A 20650-nucleotide genomic window follows, 5' to 3' on the forward strand; every position below is an offset into this window, starting at 1 on the left:
TCCCCTCTCTTCCTCCCCCCCACCTTCATAGGAGTCCCCCAAAAAATTGCCACATGGCTTGGGGGGGGTGATCATGTGTGAGTGTGCATGAGTGATGTCAAGTTGGCCATACCCGCCCGGTCACATGACTGCCAAGCCACACCCACAAAATAGGCCACACCCACAGAATAGGTTCTAAAATAATTTGAAACCCACCACTGCCACACAGATAGATTTTTTCCCAGGAACATTTGTTCCTAACATGGTTGTCCAGATCTTCCAACATGTATTCATCAGCCTAGTACAGGGGTGTCAAACTCAAGACCCATGGGCCTGCATGGTGCTTAGATCAGCCTACAGGGCCATCCTGGAAACAGTGAAGGACTGGCCCACAGTGCCTCTGCCAGTGAAAATGGAGCTTGGAAGGTCTGCATGTGGCCCTCCTGAGCTCCATTTTTACTGGCAGAGCCCTCAGGCCACCATAGGTGCCCCCAACACAAGTAACGTGGAGTGGCCATGCCCCCCCGCCCCCCTGAGGTCAAACACAACTCTGATGCGGCCCTCAATGAAATCGAGTTTGAAACCCCTAACCTAGTAATTAAATCCATCGGTGTGTTTTCCATCTGTGGTAAACAAAATTAAAGTTTTATTGTACAAATAAAATAAAATATAACTTTTTCCTTTAAAAAGGTCTAAGCCATTATTAGAACACAATTTCCCTTGATTGAGATGCTAGACGTGATGAACATTGATGAAGAAATGAAAAACGTAGCTCACGCCCATTCTCCAAAGCAATAATTTTATTTTGTTTTTACTTGTATAGAAGTAAGTCCATTTTCAAGAGGGTCTCAAATTACTATCAAAGAGTTGATGATGTGGCAATGACAAACAGATCCAAATACTATATGCACGTATGTCATTGGCATTCTATCCAGTGCCTAAATTTACTTAGCTACTTCATTGGCTATTGAAACTAAAAATAAAATGATTAGCAAATTCAGGGGAAATGCTTTGTTTGCCAAACATTTTATAAATAGACTTGCATCTACTGTACTTGGAGTGTCTCCATTTCTCACAGATAATCTGGCCAGCAGGGGGCTCTGTTGCACTTGTAATAGGCATGTATAGCCATTATGCTTTTTTCTCTTTCAAGACAAACATTGTGCTGAGCCCAGAAAAGAAGCAAGAAAGAAATTAAAAGTTCACAATAAGGAGTTAAAATAACATCAATCCAACGGCATTCTACTTTTCTGTCCTAACAATCACTACTTCCAACATGTCCATACATCCATATTTTTATTGCTTTAACTTCTCATCTTTCTCTCAGTTCATCTACTCTTCCTCATATATATATATATATATATATATATATATATATATATATATATATATATATATATATATATATATATATATATATATATATATATATATATATATATATATATATATATATATATATATATATATATATATATATATATATATATATATATATATATATTGTTATTCGATCCTCATTCATTTTATCTATTAATTAGCAAATCAACTCTGTACTTCTTTGCTACTAGTCACTGAATCCACTTTCTTTTGTTCATTCATTCTTAATCCTGTGTTAAGAAGTTAAAGGTAAAGGTTCCCCTCACACATATGTACTAGTCATTCCCGACTCTAGGGGGCAGTGTTCGTCTCCGTTTCAAAGCTGAAGAGCCAGCGCTATCTGAAGATGTCTCCATGGTCATGTGGCTGGCATGACTAAACACCAAATGTGCACAGAACACTGTTACCTTCCCACCAAAGTTGGTTCCTATTTTTCTACTAGCATTTTTTACGTGCTTTTGAACTGCTAGGTTAGCAGAAACTGGGACAAATAACAGGAGCTCACTCTGTTACGCAGCACTAGGGATTCAAACCGCCGAACTGCCAACCTTTCTGATCAAGAAGCTCAGCATTTTAGCCACTGTGTCTTCTTACTTTGCCACAGATGTTAAATAATACATTATCTCTGCATTCATTTGGAAATGATCCATTTTCACAATTAATTTCATGTCTATTTTTGGTTCCTAGTGTCCTTGTTTAACAGGGTGTTTTTTATTATCCCCATTTCATATCCAAGAAATGTTGTATTATTCATATATGTGGACTGTCCCTGTTTGCCTCTACTGCATCAATAATCGCCCACAAACTATTCAATTTGTTCTATCTCATCTTCCAATAATTACAATGCATTCTACAAATATTTGAGCTGATTATTTGCTTTCCCCTAGTACATTGGCAGGTCTGCTCTTTATTAACAAATGGAGTTCACTGTTCTTCTGCTCAAGGTAAAGTATACACTGCAATCTGTTTGAAATAAAGAACTTTTTTTTATAAATATACCAAAGTCCCTCCAATAACTGTCCAACTGCAATGTGATACAAATTCACCAGGAAATAAACCTCAGTACTCTCAACTTAATTTCAAAGTATAAAATTATAGAGGAACTGCAAAAATGGTCTGTAGAATACCCATCACATGCAGATGTGATTCCCCCCCCCCCATCATCTCTGTCCTTCAGGTATTGTCATTTCTTCTGCCTCTACACCAGTGGTGGTTCTAGATCCCGTACCGGTTGGAATGGGCCCAGCGTCATCCACATGGATATGCACACGAGCGCAGCACACACATGCGTTGTACTGTCCGGCAACGCCTCCATGAGCCTCCGTGACACTCCAGCTACTCATCAGAGCGTTGTGCAGGCACTGTAAGCGCCATGCGCAGAAGCGCAGAAGACTTTAAAGACAGGTAAGGAGTGCAGGCAGGTGCGCCCTTCAGAGCGCCGTACCGGAATGGTACCTGTTGCTCCGGGCAGGCTCCAGTACGCCCATACTGGGCATACCGCCTGCAACCCACTATAGCTGAAATAGATCTTTTTATTCATAATATCAAGCCTGGCCTATAAAATAGCAACACCTGAACAATGAAATGAATCAAAACTAATAAAATAAAATGGTAGGAGAACAGCTTAAATAATACATTATTGAATCAAAGATGCTTTTAAAATTGAGAAAAACCTTTGTCACAAATAGATGGATTTACACATCATATGTGACTTGTATGTTATAATGCCCAGTCAGCCACAGTAATTAGTAAATTGTAACCTATTTCACAGTACACCATGAAAACCTAGCAATTATTTGTTCACTAAATCATGATTAAATCAATCATGATTTAGTGAAGTGTAAAGCCTGGTATTGAAAGATTACAAGAATTTGGGGGAGGGGATAGGAAGATAAAGGAGTATTAGGTGTTTACTGCATTTTATTATTTATAAAAACAATAAAGGCAGGAGAAACGTAAGTAAAAAATTTTTTTTTGCATAAATAATAATATATGAAACTTGCAAAATAAAACTTGCAAAATAAATGCTTGCAGTTCTTTTCATGTGTACACATCCCCAGAGCATCCTGTCCCGGTTACTAAAATCAGCCTTGGAGGATGTCATTCTAAATCTAAATCCCGTAATGGGTGTGGACTATAAAATGGATCGTAATGTTGTCCTTAAAATGTTCTACAAATATCCTGAACTATTTCCCAAGTTTCTTTGAAAATGTGTGACAAACAGACAGCAAAATCTCTCATTGTTTTTGTTAACCTAAAATGTTCACCTCACTGAGAGAACATTTTGTGTCATAGAAATTGAATCAAACGACTATTTGCATAACAAATATAATTTAGAAAGTTTGAACAAACCTCATACCAATTTCACCTTTCTTATCATCTTGAAAGAGACACAGCAATCTAGACCTAATCTTCCTTCTATCTCCACATGTATAATCATTTAGAAGTTCTTAAGAAATCAGTAAGCAAACTACAAGAAAGGTCAAAATTGCTCAATTGGGATATAGTAGGATTCATTTTGGCCTCTAAAAATGCATTGCACATCATCTTATTATTGTTTTGTTTCTGGAAAAACATTTCTAAGGACACGTTTGCAAGAGCAAAAACAAATGGGGAAGAATATCTTATCTCCTTTACCTCTCTGTTATGTTATGACGCATTCTTTTCTTGGGCTAAGTATTGAAAAGTAATCATTTGACTGTGTTTTTATTCTTTTAGCTTGTCAGAAATATTGTCAGGCAATATTTCTTTGCTCATTTATTTATATCATTAATTTGTTGCACTGTCAACCACAAAAGTAATTTGATAATTTTCTGTCCCTGGATAAATTACATTATAAATAATGTAAATAAATACATAGCCGTGCTCATTTTCTGGGATAAATTTAACCATCCATACAATATCTATACAATAATGAAAAAAGAGGCTGTTTATTTTGTATTCCAATATGAATCTATACACATTTATCCAAAATTTCTGTTGCTAAGTGAGCCAATTATTAAGTGAATTTTGCCCCATTTTACGATCGTTCTTGCCACAGTTGTTAAGCTAATCATTGCAGTTGTTAAGTTAGTAACCCGTTGGTAAAGTCAGTTTGGCTTTCCCATTGACTTAGCTTGTCAGAAGGCGTAAAAGGCAGTCACATGACCCCGGGGACACTGCAAATTCATAAACATGAGTCAGTTGCCAAACATCTGAATTGTGATCATGTAATCATGGCAATTTTGGGTGATAAATGGTCACTTTTTCCAGTGTTGCTGTGGCTTTGCACAGTCACTAAATGAACTGTTTTAAGTCAAGAACTACATGTATTAAAGCAGCAGGGGCTGGAGAAAAGCATCAGGGATGAGATATTGGAGAACAGAATTGTCTGTGCCAACCCTTTGAACTTCTACATCAAATGTGAATTGGAAAACTCCTGTTCTCAGTGTTGAAATAAGATTAATATTCTAGTACAATTAATTTCTGCCTATGGGTTAACATGACAGCCACTATAACCTTCATGAACTGCTTTATTTATCCCAGATTAGAAGTCAAGAACAGTTTCATAGGAAACTATTACTATATTTCTGTTGGGAGATTATACAATTATGGAAAATGGAGTTAAAAAATATCTATGGTGGTTCATAAGAAGATGAGAAATAAATGATTTGTCATCATTAATGATTTCCGGTATCATTTTCACTTTCATTTTTATTACAGGCCACCCTCTGATTTCAAGTTGGCAAATTCTAAATTACAATTGTTACAATTTTATCTGGAGCCCATTTACCTGCATCTTGAGGAATTAAAAATTGATAACCGATCATAAAATTTGATCAGGCTAAAATCCCTGCGTGAGTTCTCAAATTTTAACTGTTTTTGGTTTCTAAATTATTATGAGCTGCAATATATGTTTAAAAAAAATATCAAATTTTTGCACATTTCACTAGGCCGTAGGACATATATGACACAAAGTTTACATTTCTATTATGTTATTTACAATCATTTCTACACGAGGTAGAAAAGCTAAGACTAATAGCAGCTATTTTTCTGCTGCAGCACCTTTCTTACTTAATCAATCAATGAATCAGAATAGATCTGGAAGGAACAATGGAGGTATTCTAATCCAACCCCTTGCTCAAGCAGGAGACCATATATCATTTCAGATAGGTGGCTGTCCAGTTATTTCTTTAAAAACCTCCAGTCATGAAGCACTCACAACCTCTGTTGGCAAGTCGTTCTACTGGTTAACTGTCCTCACTGTTAGGAAGTTTCTCTTTATTTTCAGGTTGCATCTCTCCTTGATTAGTTTCCACCAGTTGGTTCTTCAAAGTCCTTGGATGCTTTGAAAACAGGTTGAACCTCTCTTCTTTCGGCAGCCCCTTATGGAATTTCTTGCCATTAGAAATTAAGCTGGCTACTTCCTGAATGCTTTTAAAGCCTAAACTTTCCCAAGGGAGAATTATTGTGATTGGTTCTAACCAGAGGTCCTTTCTTATTATTAGGTGCTGTAATTATTATAATTAAATGTTGTGTTTTAATGTTTGCACGTTCCCTGGTTTTAGTATATTGTAACCAACTGTGAAGATTTTCCAATTTCCATAGAGAAATAATAAGTAAAATACATCTGGTGCAAGTCCTGAATCATAGTAGGGTTTTTTTCTTTGTGGGGGGGGGGGGGGGTGGCGGTATAAGAGATATCTTACTATAAATGTATATCAGAATTTTCATTCACTAAAAAGCTAGGATATGCTGATCAATGGGGAAGCTGAGTTAGCACCTATATAATATATAAATAGGGGATGTGGTGGCTCAGTGGCTCAGTGGCTAGGATGCTGAGCTTGTCGATCAGAAAGATCGGCAGTTCAGCGGTTCAAATCCCTAGTGCCATCTAACAGAATGAGCTCCCATTACTTGTCCCAGCTTCTGCCAACCTAGCAGTTCGAAAGCATGTAAAAATGCAAGTAGAAAAATAGAAACCACCTTTGGTGGGAAGGTAAACAGCATTCCATGTGCCTTCATCGTTTAATCATGCTGGCCACATGACCACAGAGACATCTTTGGACAGCACTGGCTCTTCGGCTTTGAAACTGAGATGAGCACCACCCCCTAGAGTTGGGAACGACTAGCACATATGTGCGAGAGGAACCTTTACCTTTTTAATATATAATTTAAATGCTTGTAGCCATAGGATAAAAGGCAATGAAAGCAATGTAATCACTTAATTACATACATTAATCCTGACTATAATTCTGTTGCCCTTAATGTGATAAAACAATTTTGCTGATTTGAGCTCTCTTTGTACCCTGATCATCAGGGTGCAGAAGTATTGTTTGCCCTATGACTTAACCCAAAACTGATATTTTTAAACTGTTGGTCAGGGGAGATCAGGGGAGCTAGAAGAAATTAGAGACAAAGAAAAGAGCTATGTTTTCCTTTCAATGCTAATTAAAGTGGAACAAAACTGTTCATTGCATTCAATGTTTGATATTTCTATGTCTTGAAGACTTTTTTCACATGAGTCATGTTTACCAAAATTTAGCTTTTCCCCTAAGACCACAGGGGGAAATTGTGAGAGCGAGCAGCTCTTGAAATTCTTATTATCTTTTGCATTCAGGTTGTTCAAACAAGCAAGTCAGCCTTATTGCAAATGATTACTGGAAGAAATTGCTTCACAGGGCAAGTTATCCTTCCATGGGTTTTTTCTGGCCGAGGTAAGTCAGAATCATCTAGTGTTTTAAAATGCAATGAATAGGTGCCAGCAAACTCTGGGGACACTCCCACTAGGGCCGGAAGAGGCTGTCCTCCTTATGTGTCAGCCCCACCTATTTTCACCAACTAAAGGCCACATGATCTCTTAAGCTGCCCTACACAGTTTAGAGAACAAGTCCAGTTCTCTGATGTCCACAAACTCAGATTGATTAAGCACTGCTTCTCCTGTGTTTGGTGGTTCTGGAAGCTACAGAAATAATGCTGCCAAAATTTCACAAGTGGCTGCCTCTTCTATTTTTCTTCTTTTCAACTTGTACTGCAGTAAGTTTACCTGGGGAGGGTATGGACCTTTGTAAACTACGTAGTCATCAAAAATATCATAATGACTGAAATGTCATCCTATGTCTCTTTTTCCCTTTTATTCAGTTTTTTGCCACACGTGAAAACTGCTGTATCTTGGATGAACGATTCGTAAGTTGATATCTGTATTATTTTTGCAGTTCTTTCTAATCAGGTTGTTACTGTAGATTGTTAACTGTAAGCGTGAAGTTCTTAAGTCCATGACTCTTTTTAGATTAACAACTGACAATCAGGATAGGGTTTTTAGTCATCTTGTTTAGGTTTAGACGTCTATTTATTGCAAATCCCTTTATTGTATCACATCATCTCATGTGTATAGAAAAAAAGCTCTATTGTTGGGCTATAAAATATTTCTTGTTAGTCGATACGATTAAAACATTTTCTCTTTTCCTTTAGGGAAACTTTTGTCCTACAACATGCGGCATAGCAGATTTCATAACCAGATATCATTCAGATGTTGATCGAGATCTTCAGATCCTTGAACAATTGTTGCGGGACATTTCTAATTCTTCAGGAGTAACTGACAATTTGATACGCCAGATCAGACAAGTGCATGTCTCCCAGCCAGCAGCTCAGTCAAGTGAGAATCAAAAGCTAGCGTAAATAGTTTTACTATTTCAATGATTTCGTTTACATCATCCTTAATGTTTTATGCATGCTCTGCTTTTTTCTTTTTTCTTTTCTACAGATGTGGTTCCAGGTTATACACAGAAGTCCAGACAAATCATTGATGAAATTGTCAGATATGAAAACATTATTGTCGGCCATGAAAATACTATACAGTAGGTTTAATGTTTATTATTTTTCAATGTTGAGGATGCAAAAACAAAATGTGGATTGAATTAGAGGGTTTCCATTTATTTTATTCCAGCGGAATTTCTGCTGATGTATGAAAACCAAATCTTCCTTCCTTCCATGTTGTCCCTGTCAAATTAGCTGTCAAATTTAAGAACAGTTATAAACTGTTTATATTGTAGTTTACTAGTATGCAACCTATGTGAAAGGTAAATATGAGTAGAGCCAGACTACACCAAACAGTTCTTGTTCATTTAAAAGAAGCACAGAATTTGTAGACTATTGAATTACTTTGTATTTTAACTAAAGCAGAATTACTTATTTTTAAAAGAACTGTTATATTTTACAAAGAATAAAGAATAGCAAAAATGTTGAGAGAATGTTTGTTATCTCACTATATACATGACTTATCTAGCACTTCTTAACCATATAGCACCCCTTTGGGGTAGGGAAGGAAAAGACTTGGCATTCTCCAGATATTGTTGAATTTTAATTCTCAATATTCTCCTTTGTGCCAGCTCTGGAAGCCATATTAACACCCGCTCGCTGACACTTTGTTGGTTACAATGGCTGGGGCCTCTTAAAGTTATAGTTACCAATTTCTAATGGATTTTAGGCTCCCCATATCAGCTTAAGACAGAATGATTTATCCATTTTAGACCCTTTCTAGTTTTCTTAGTTTGAATTATATGTTTATATGTTGCATTTTTTTTCCATTTGGGGCCTTCCTTCTGTAATGTGGGAAGAAAAATAGTATACAAATAGAAGAAGAATATTACAGTGCCCCATGTAAGCATATATACGGAAGTTGTTCTGCAAATTGATAGTCCCATTCAAGCATTATCTTATTCAACATTGAATAGATAAAGAGGAAAGGATATTTTAGAATCCCTCCTCAATCTGTACATTCAGTGGAGAAAAGATATAGGAGGGAATTGCATACTCATATTTCTCTTTCATTTATTTCATTCCTCGCTGCTTTCTTTTGTAGAAGGAAAGGCCATCATATGTGAGTTTCAAGTGCTTCTACCTGTATGATAAATCTATATTATACTTTTTAAACTCCAGGCAATTGACAGACATACTGATATTAAACAATAACAAGATTCAGTTATTAAAGCAGAAAACTGCTCAGCTCGAGGCACAATGTCAACAGCCATGTAAAGACACTGTCGAGATACAAGAATTAACTGGAAGAGGTAAGAGTAACAAGCTGTTGTATTAATTTACTAACACTAAATTCTATGTTTTCCTCTGAAGAACTGTTTACCAAGAAAAAAGTACATTTTTATCCATTACAATCTAATCTGCAATTGATTTTAAAAAGTGTTTCTTTAACATATTATAAATTAATAGAAATAATTAGTTGACTTAGCTGTTTTAGGTTAAATTTACTTTTTGAGAAGATATTCTTAAATAGCAGTTAGGCATAGAGGCAAAATCTTAACAAAATCTATTTTTTAAGTGAAAGAAATAAATTGATTTCAGTGGATATTAACAGCCTTAAGATGTAGATGTTACTGCTATAATTATCTTTTGACCTCAGTTGTAAGAACACTTATAGATCAATTCATTTAGTATTAGTTACACTCTACATTTTAATAGTTTTAATAGAATTTTGGATATTATGATCTACCATATTATGTTAAATTAATGGCATTTAAAATTCTTGTCATATGAAAGCAATCCAAAAATAAGCCACTAAGAAACTGTAGGCAAAAGCATTTTCACTGTGGCTTCAGAAGTTGTGTAAAGCATGTTGACATAAGGCTAATGCACAAAAATTCTATGCAGAAATAAGTTGCCTTTAAGTTACAATAAGATGTAAATGGGAGAAATATTAATGGTATTTAACTCATTTAATTTTGAACTACTCACTTGCTGGTCTTGGAAATACCAATTTCTGAATTATTAAATATGATCTTCCAATATGTGACTCAAAGGTTGATTAGGGCCAAAAGAAGTTGGCCCTTTCTCCCCAAATGGATTCTTATCAACAGCAGATGAGAAGCTAAGAAGATACCAGTAATTGTTTCAATAACCCTTAAGGCTAAAGATAGAAAACATACTATTGCCACAGGTCACTGGTTGAGATGGATGGCTATAGTAACTGAATATATAAATAAGTAAGCAAATAAGTAAGTAAGTAAGTAAGTAAGTAAGTAAGTAAGTAAGTAAGTAAGTAAGCAAGTATGGAAACGAGTGGCAGAACCTAGAGTGGAGTTAAATGAGAGATAAGCCTAGAATCTCTATATAACCACAAGTGAACTATGTCCAATTACCCTTCTGCTGAATTTTGTTCACCCTAACTCCTAATAGGTGCTAACTGTTAGTTGAGAATATTGCTGTGCAAAGGCATGAGTAGCAATAAATCAGTTTAATTGGATCTTCACATATGGCCTTGATCTTTTGTGCCTCAAAAATATCTGTCAATATATATATATTTTTAAGTATCTTAGGCAATGGCCTAGGCTAGGGCACTTTTTTCCAGTTTTGTACATTTCTATGGAGGTCAAGAGATGCCACTTTCAGAGGAAACATTAAACTGAAAAACAGATATATGCTCATATCTGTTGAAACAAAATAGGAACTAGCTTTATAATAATGAAGTATCAAACGAAAATATATTTTATAATTCTGCTCATGTTGCTTTATTTATTTCCATATTTGCTTTTGTATAGGACCACCAATGAATGGGCTTCTTGTAGCCTTATTTAGGCCATGAGGACTAATGGAAACATTTGCAGACATTTTCTAAACATTATGAGCCACATGGGCTTATTGATCTACATTGGCTAGTTTCACGTAATATGTTTTATTGCAAAATACAGTTGCTATTTCTATAACATGCTAAGATGCGGAAATAAACCAAATTATAGCTGCTTCCTCCTTCATTCAGTATGCTAAGACAAAGATTGGTTACCATTATTTCAAGCTAATTTCTGTACTGATTGAACCTTAGTTATTTTCTCAGGCTATCTGTGAGAGGGATCTTGGGAGTCCTCTTGTACAATCATGTGCAGCAGCAGCCAAAAAAAGCCAATGCAATCCTAGGATGTATTAACAAAAAAACAGAATCGGGACCACATGAAGTACTAGTACCATTTTACAAAACCTTAGTAAGACCATACCTGGGATATTGCATCCAGTTTTGGCCATCACACTATTAAAATGTATTGAGACTTTGGAAAAAGTGCAGAGAAGAGCAACAAAGATGTATAGTGGCTTGAAGATTAAGCATGATGAACAGTAGCAGGAATTGGGTATGTCTAATCTAGCGAAAAGAAGGACCAGGGGAGACATGATAGCACCGTTCCAATATTTGAAGGGCTGCCACAAAAAAGAAGAGATCAACCTATTTTCCAAGGCACCAGAAGGCAAGACAAGAAACAATGGATGGAAACTAATTAAAGAGAGATCCAACCTAGAACTAAGGAGAAATTTCTTGACAGTGAGAACAATCAACCAGAGAAACAGCTTGCTTTCAGAAGTGGTAGGTCTTCTCTATCACTGGAACAGGGTTGGGTTGCTGCCAGTGTTACTGCCAGTTTGCAGCCAGTTTGCAACCCCTTGTGCAACCCGCCGTCAATCCATGCGTGTGTGCGATCTTCTGCATGCATGTGCAGAACAATTTACAGTGAACTGAGCATGTGCAGTCACCAAAATCCAAAATCACGGTGGCCAAGCGGCAGCGAGGGAACCGGTTTCGGGGCGTGGCAGGCCTGGGTCGCTGCCTGTTCTATGACTCAGGCCTGAATTCCACTACCAGTTCAGCTGAACCAGGCCAAACCAGCAGCAACCCACCTCTGCACTGAAGGCTTTTAAGAAGAGACTGGACAGCCAGTTCTCTAGAATGACATAGGGTCTCCTGTGTGAGCAAGCAGTTGGACTGGAAGACCTCCAAGGTCTATTCGAACTCTGGTATTCTGTTCTGTTCTGTTCTACTCTACTCTACTGCTAGTTTCATTTGAACTGATGTGAACAACCTTCGTGGCAGCAAGTCTAGATGCTTAGAAGCTTGACTATATGTTCCAATTTCCATCAGAAAAAAAATCATGTTCAGTACCAAATAAATTCCAATACCAATAACAACAGTGAGGCTTTGGTTCCGATACAAGCCCCTGTAAGTTTTATGTTATGTGGGCTTGAAATAATAAGCAATTCAGTATGTATAGTTGAAGATAACTAGTGGAGTAGACCCTTCATTGCAACAGGAATGCTTTGAGTCCAAGCTTTTCTTCCTTACAGCATAGATGTGAGATTAAAGGGATTTTTTTTTTAAAAAAAGTATTGTGCTGTGAGCACTTTTAGCAAGACAGAATGAGAACATAATAAACCATCATTTAAAATAAAGAGGGTTTTTAGGGTTAATTCAAAATGAATATAGTGGATTGCAGTTATTACAACCCACTTCTCTCTTACATATTAATTATAGATTGTCAAGACATTGCTAATAAAGGTGCACGGCAGAGTGGACTGTACTTCATAAAACCCCTGAAAGCCAAGCAACAGTTCCTGGTGTACTGTGAAATCGACACTCTGGGCAATGGGTGGACAGTTATACAGAGGGTAAGCATATCACAGGGAAAAAAAGAGATACAACCAAGGATTCAGGGCCCAACAATACATAATCTCTATCCGTCTTCTGTTTTATTTACAGAGGCTTGACGGCAGCGAAGACTTTGATAAAAACTGGATTCAGTATAAGGAAGGATTTGGACATCTGTCACCCAATGACAAGACAGAATTCTGGTTGGGAAATGAAAAGATTCATTTAATAACTACTCAGACTACAGTCCCATATGCCTTGAGAATAGAGCTGGAGGACTGGAGTAACCAAAAAAGGTATGGATTTCTTTATCAGCTTACGGTTCATAGTTAACATAAAGGGGACTGACAAAAATTGCTATTTTAGCTACCTGCACTTTACATGTGCTTGCATATAAGTGATACAATAAGATCACTGCAGCTGCTAGTTGTAATGCTGCCATGGTGGCACAGTGGTTAGAATGCAGTACTGCAGGTTACGTCTGCTGACTGCCAGCTGCTCGCACTTTGGAAGTTCAGTTCTCAACAGCTCAAGATTGAGTTAGCCTTCCATCCTTCCGTGGTGGGTAAAATGAGGACCCTAATTGTTGAGGACAGTATGCTGACTTGGTAAACTGCTTAGAGAGGGCTGTAAAAGCACTGTGAATCAGTATATAAGTGCTATTGCTATTCTACAAGCTAAATGTACTGTATTTCAAGCCCATTGAAATTAGTGGAATTTAAATTGCTTTTAGCCAATATATACATTAACACCATAATATTACCTAGGGTTAGTTTGTTTATCTGTTTTAAACAAAGAGTTGTTTGTTTGAGCAGTGTCTGCAGGAATGATCATACTGTAGTTTGTCCATTATTTGCTTGCCTGTGTAGATGCTGTGTGTTTGTGTAACTCCTGAAATTAAGTATTTTAATAATCTCTCAGGAATGAGTGCAAACCCCTGCCCTTGAAATATTAGTATTGGGTCATCCAACTGAATGGCTAAGAAATTAAAGGCCACGCGAAGTTAATGGTGATTTTCATTCTTTTTTCCCCACACAGCTATGCCGATTATGCCCATTTCAAATTGGGAAATGAAGCTGACAAATACCGTATGATCTATGCCTACTTTGCTGGGGGTGAAGCTGGGGATGCCTTTGATGGGTTTGATTTCGGAGATGATCCCAGCGACAAATTTTTTACTTTTCACAACGGCATACAGTTTAGCACGCCTGACAGCGATAATGATAAATATGAAGGCAACTGTGCTGAACAAGATGGATCTGGGTGGTGGATGAACAAGTGTCATGCCGCCCATCTGAATGGCAAATATTATTCAGGTAATGTTTGGAAGGTCCCATATGCACAATGCGAACTATGAATGAGACATTTCCCAAACAGCTGCTTTCTAACTTCCCCAGCAGTTTGTAACTTACTGTATAGCCTTTCTTCACACCATTTTTGCCTTTCTAAAAAAAAAAATCATGAAATATCATTCAGAAGGAAAAGTGGAGGTTAGTTGAAGAATGTCTTTTGATACCTTCCATCTTAAGTATTTTAAGCAGGTATTAATTCACGTCCTCCTTCTCCCCCCCCCCTTTTTTTTTTTTTGAAAAAAGAAGAGAGCTTAATATCTGCAACATAAATTTTTGGGTTATTAGCTCTAAATTAAACTACCAGAGTGGTATTTGCCGGTTCTTCAAACTACTCAAAATTTCCACTACTGGTTCTGCAGAACCAGTCAGAACCTGCTGAATTTTCACCCCTATTAAAAGATCTGCACGCACAGAAGCATTGTGCATGCGCAGAAGCGTTGCACTAGCGAGTGTGTGGCACGAGCAAACCGGTAGTAAAAAAAATGAAAACCCACCACTAGTTCTTAACAATAGTTCTGGCCATTGAGAAGCTGGAAACACGATTATACAAAAAGCTGCCAAGATAATATCCTAGTGGGATCGATGGTGCTTTCTGAACTTCTTTGTGTGTTTGCAGAAGTTTTATTACCAAACTAGATAATATCATCAGTATTAGAAAGGAGTAGAGTTTGCTCTCATTTTATATTCTAGTGACTTTCCGGGAGTGGTTTTGATGGTTCCTTGACTTTTGTTTACTATTAGCTTGCTTGGCAGTTCGTTGATTGATCAATCTGATTTAATCCCATGGAACTTCTAAATAAGCATTAAAACATAAGGAGCGGATTAAATATGCCTTTGCTGCAGTGGTGAAATTCATTTTTTTTTTACTACCGGTTCTGTGGGCGTGGCTTGGTGGGTGGCAGGGGAAGGATACTGCAAAATCTCAATTCCCACCTCACTCTGGGGTCAGTCAGAGGTGGTATTTGCCAGTTCTCTGAACCACCCAAATTTCCACTGCCAGTTCTCCAGAACCAGTCAGAACCTGCTGAATTTCACCCCTGCTTTCCTGGATTGGCTCTCAAGGGAAGTCACATTGCCATCAAGGTTAATAGCCATTGATCTCTATGGCTTTCATGAACTGATGCAGTCTTTTTTTAAAAAAAACCAGCCAAACTGGTAGACAGACAGCACATCTCATGATAGCAAATTCCAATTTTGGATTATAATTCATGCAGAAATGTTAAACACCATGTCTGTAACAGTTTAATAGCACGGTCTTAAAATTTATATATATATGCTGGTTTTGTTGTATTCGGGTCTTTTCCCGTGTAAGATTGAGATTGTCTTTGCAACGTTTCGGCAAGAAAAGCCCAAGCCCGAAGATGGCAGGTGAGATCTTGCCGAAACATTGCAAAGACAATCTCAATCTTACACGGGAAAAGACCCGAATACAACAAAACCAGCATACCTACACCCGTGAAAATCTACGAAAATTTTATATATATATACACACACACACACACACATACATACATACATACATACATACATATACATATATGCACATACATACATATATATGTTTTCGTAGATTTTCATGGGTGTAGGTATGCTGGTTTTGTTGTATTGTTGTATGAATTAATAACATTAAGCTACCTACTAGGTATCTCAAAGCTGTGTAAAAGTATTTCCTGGCTCATTTACATTTTACTTCTCTCCCCCCACCCCCATTTTAGGAGGTGCTTATACCGAGAAAGACGCAGGTCCAAGTGGCTATGATAATGGCATTATCTGGGCAACTTGGCGTGATCGGTGGTACTCCTTAAAGAAAACAACTATGAAAGTCATTCCTTTCAGCAGACTTACAATTGTAACAGGGCAACAAAGTGGAGGAGTAAAAGATATTGATCTTGAAAACCGTGGAGACATTTAGAAAGACAAATACCTTTGTAAAGGCAACGATGAACACCAATACTATTTGTTCTTGTATCTTATGTAAAATGTCGGAGCGATTGAATTTTGAGCATATTGTTTACAATAAAAGGGCACATTCATGACAAAAAGTGTTTTTTTAAAAGGAAAAAAATCATCTTAAGTTTTCTAATAAACATACATGATTAGTGATCATATAACATAAGTTCTGGCGGTGTCTACTACTTAAATTGACTTTAAAAGCAGGTGTTATAGATTATTGTGATTGGTTTAAAAATTAGTCATATTTGTAGAGGACATCAGTTTAAATCAATAGCCTTTATGTATGCCATGAGTAATTGAAATCTCACTGACATCAGTGCTTGGTTCCCACAATGAGCTAAGCCACACCATATTTAGTCATGTTCAGCAGCAATTGGATGTTTGTTGGCTGCTAGGCTATAAATCATTGGTTAACAAACTGGAACAGCTAAGTGCACAGGAGCCAAAGATAAATAAACTAGCTTATGACTTAGACCAAAATTTGCACCTAGCCATTTAAACTTCTAATAACTTTGTCTTGCACCAGTCAAATCATGAGGAAAATGAGTTCTGCTGATAATCTGCCTTCATTAAGTGTAACTTCTTGTAAACACAAAGACATTTAAATTAGCAATGTGGTTAATGTCTACTGAGGAGGTCAGATAAATGAGCAAAGATCTTCATGGAATTCTATTTACAGACATTAAAAAAAACCAATATTTTTCAAATACCAGTGTTTGTTTTCATTTTTACTGCAAGTTAGAGATGCTTTAAAAAGTAAGATGGAAGTGAAGCTAAACTCAGTTCAGACAGTAATTTTCTCTATTACTGGAATAAAAGACATTCATCATTCATTTCTTGCACACATTGCATAAATATATGTGTGTATAGTTGTGTAGACCTGTGATGGCACAGGTGGCACGTGAGACATTGCCCTATGTCAGCTCTAGCGCACATGCGTAACCTGGCCAGCTGATATTTTTTGCCTTACGGAGGGCGGGGGAGGGCATTTTCACCCTCCCAAGGCTTCAGGAAAGCCCCCAGAGCCTGTGAATGACGAAAAACAGGCCCAACGGGCAAACCGGAAGTTCAGAAACAAACTTCCGGTTTGCCCATTGGGTGGTTTTTTTGCCCTTCCCAGGCTTCAGTAAAGCCTCCAGAGCCAGGAGAGTGCAAAAACTCCCCAGGGGTGGAGGGCAGGGAATCATGTGTGTATGCGTGGGGCGGGGGGTCACACATGCATGCACAGGTGGGTGGGGTGATTGAATTGGGGCGTGGGCACCCACAATTTTCACATGCCTTTACAAAAAGGTTAGCCATCACTGGTATAGACTTTACATTACGTTTTGGAAAAGTGAATAGCTGAATGGTGTAGCTGACATGTCAAAAATCTGAATCCTGATGTTTTCTGCATTGCGTCTCACAGGGTTTATGTTATTGTGATTTCCGTGTGTGAATAAATTTCCTACACATGCAGAACTATGTATGCACAATCATTTCTAATTATTTTGCAGTGTGTCTTGTATGAATCAGTTTAAAGTGTTGCTAATGGCTTCTCAGCTGCCATTAAAAAAATAGCAACATTAGTTTTGCTTATTCTATTAAAGATGGACAACTCAATGTAAAATGCAAATTGATGTGTGAATAAAAATTCCAAACATGTTAATCTGATCAAATTTAACTCTTTCTTACCATACTAAAAATATCCATGTGGCAACAAATCTCACATGCATTCAAATTAAAAAGCAGCTTAGTTTGTTCTTTTCAAAAATACTTCCTATGTCTTATATTGGTGACCCATATTTTTTAGAAATGACTAGTAAAACAGTTGCACATTTTACAGTGGCTTCTAACCAGGGATGAAATCCACTTACCTTTGGTACCGGTTCAGTAGCGATGTGAGTGAATTTGCATGTGCCACCTCCACACATGCGCAGTACCTCCCACACATGCGGAGAGCACCAAAAAGGTAAGGTAAGCAAACAGCAAGGGAGGGATCCGCTGTGCTGTGCAATTTTAGCTAATATAAATCATGCATCACAGCTGATCATCGGAAAAGCCAGTTCGCCTGAACCAGTTTCATTTATTTTACTACCGGTTCGGGCGAACCAATAGCATTTTTACTACCAGTTCGGGCGAACCGGTCCAAACCGGTAGCATTTAAGCCCTGCTTCTAACCTTACATTAATTCTCTGCTGCTTCTCATCCTGGTGAGGTTTGTGCAAAACCATTTGGAATCCACTGTTGCAGGCAGCCCACTGTGTGTGGCTGAACTGACGGCTTCCTCATTACTGATCATGCTTGCTCTTGTAGAAGACAGTTCTACTAGGATTGTCATCAAAGGCAAATCATAGAATCCATTATATTCACTATTTTACTATATCATCCGTGGGCATTAGCACTCTTTACTTGGGGTGTGTGTATGTGTATGTGGCAGAACCTAGAGTGGAGTTAAAAGAGAGATAAGCCTAGAATCTCTACATAACCACAAGTGAACTAAATCAAATTCTCCTCCCCCCGAATTTCATTCACCTTGACTCCCAACAGGTGCTAACTGTTAGTTGAGAATATTCCTGTGCATAGGCATGAGTAGCAATAAAACAGTTTAATTGGACCTTCGCATATGGACTTGATCTTTTGTGCCTCAAAAATATCTATTAATGCTTTTTTTTTTAAAGTATCTTAGCCAATGGCCTAGGCTAGGGCACTTTTTTCCAGTTTTGTAAATTTCTATGAAGGTCAAGAGATGCCACTTTCAGAGAAAACGTCAAAATTGAAAAACAGATGTATGTTCATATCTGTTGAAACAAAATAGGATATATAATAATTATTATTATAATAATGAAATATCAAACAAAAATATGCTTTATAATTCTACCCAAGTTGCTTTATTTATTCCCATATCTGCTTTTGTGTAGGACCACCAATGAATGGGCTTCTTGTAGAGTTATTTATGCCATGATGACTAATGGGAAACATTTGCAGACATTTTCTAAACATATGAGCCACCTGGCCTTATTGATCTACATTGGCTAGTTTCACAACACACACAGACACAGAGAGAGTATGTATAATTGATTAAATATTAAACACAGAGAGAGAAAGATGCAACCCCCTCCTTCCAGCTAACTCATTGTTTCAGAAGCATTGGTATCAATTCAGATCATTAAGGTAAAATTCAGTGGTGATACTCAGCTTTCGTTCCCCTTTTTAAGGGCTTTTAACAGGAATGCAATTAACAGGAATAAAAAAAAGTGTTCAAAACTTTTTTTGCAAATAGATTTACTTCAAAACTGTATGCAAAAACATAGACTGGATTAACATGTTTGTGCTAAACCATCATGTAGATTATTTTATTTGTTTTCATATCCTATGAATCGAATGTACATTACTTAATACACTATGTCATAAAAAACCAACATAAATCAATAAACCACTTAATTTCTGGATACCGAACAGAAGAAGACTCTTTTAACTGTTTTCCTAAAACTTAGAAGAATGGAAACCAATTGGAACTTCTGGGGCAAATTCATATTAATTAGGGGACAGCAAGAAAACAAGTCTGTATTTGGTGTTCTGTCCTTCTGCATTTCTCACCACTTACAGAAAAGGAATTCCTCGAAGAAAGACTGCACCAATGGGTAGGTGTTATTAAAGGTTAAAAATCCCAAAGGGAAATGGAGCCATACCAAGTAGGATTTTTAGTAACCAACAGAACAAGTGAATTCTGAAAACTATTGGCAACCAATGTAACCTCAACATAGGTATTATAGTATGAATTCAGTTTCCATCAGACAGCAAGTATTGATTGAAATCTCTCCCCGCTGCAGCTTCCAGATAGTTTTCAAAGACAGCCCCCAGTAGCGCAAATTGCAATTGTCTAATTTCAAGGAGCTGCTTAACTTCAAGTCAATTTCAAAAATATTTTCTGATCTAAAAAGGACTGCAGCTGTTTTCACTGCTTGTGATCAAGTTTTCAGATGGCTCCAAATATTTAGGATAGTGAAAACAAATATATAACACAAAAATTAAGGGGAATGGAAAATAAACTGGCAATTAGATTCCATGCATGAAATAATGTACCTTTATGATCTAAAATTATAAATATTAATAGTATCATACTAATAGGCCACTTTAAAGCCAACATGTGTTCAGTAATTGTTCTACAGTGTCCTTGGATATGAAATGAAAGGAACATACCATATACCTTTAAAAAAACAGGGCTAGGACTTACTTATGATATGGTACTATACCATATGGTATGGTAAATATTGGCTTTCAGCTTCATGTTAAATCTTTGCCTGTGCTTGCTGGGTAAGTGGATATATAAGGAACAAATTTAGTTGCTGTTTTCCTGACCCTGTTTTTAATGAGTCACTTTTCAGCCATATATTACACCTATCATTAATGGCAGCAGATAATAGTATCTTGTTTATAAAATCCCAAACAATGGCGGTCTGAATCCCTTAAACATCAAGTGTCTGATATAGAGTAATCTTTACCATCAAAGAAATGAACAAAAGCTTGAAGCCGAAGAAGTCATCAAAGTATAGATTATACCTGACCCTAACTAGCTGGACATCTATTGCCAATATTAGCATTGATACTA

At 37.1% G+C, this 20650-nt stretch overlaps 1 protein-coding gene across 1 annotated transcript; it reads left to right on the forward strand.

The window, feature by feature from the left end:
- The first annotated feature begins 7191 nt into the window (after positions 1-7191).
- FGG (fibrinogen gamma chain) lies at positions 7192-16769 on the forward strand. Its single transcript, XM_081959582.1, has 9 exons — positions 7192-7374; positions 7480-7524; positions 7810-7993; positions 8102-8195; positions 9277-9407; positions 12644-12777; positions 12869-13053; positions 13796-14073; positions 15825-16769. Exons 1-9 carry the CDS (start codon positions 7312-7314, stop codon positions 16019-16021), a joined length of 1311 nt encoding a protein of 436 aa, XP_081815708.1. The 5' UTR covers positions 7192-7311; the 3' UTR covers positions 16022-16769.
- Positions 16770-20650: the final 3881 nt, after the last annotated feature.

The sequence above is a fragment of the Natrix helvetica genome (genome assembly GCF_964273705.1).
Source record: "Natrix helvetica genome assembly, chromosome: 7".
Taxonomy (NCBI): domain Eukaryota; kingdom Metazoa; phylum Chordata; class Lepidosauria; order Squamata; family Natricidae; genus Natrix; species Natrix helvetica.

What these genes read in the sequence shown, in the direction of transcription:
- FGG (XM_081959582.1), top strand. Translation starts at nt 7,312, where the DNA reads ATGCTGCCAAAATTTCACAAGTGGCTGCCTCTTCTATTTTTCTTCTTT. An exon ending in CCAGCCAGCAGCTCAGTCAA is followed by an intron (nt 7,994 to 8,101) that starts GTGAGAATCAAA and finishes TCTTTTCTACAG; the next exon opens with ATGTGGTTCCAGGTTATACA. An exon ending in GAATGGCAAATATTATTCAG is followed by an intron (nt 14,074 to 15,824) that starts GTAATGTTTGGA and finishes CCCCCATTTTAG; the next exon opens with GAGGTGCTTATACCGAGAAA.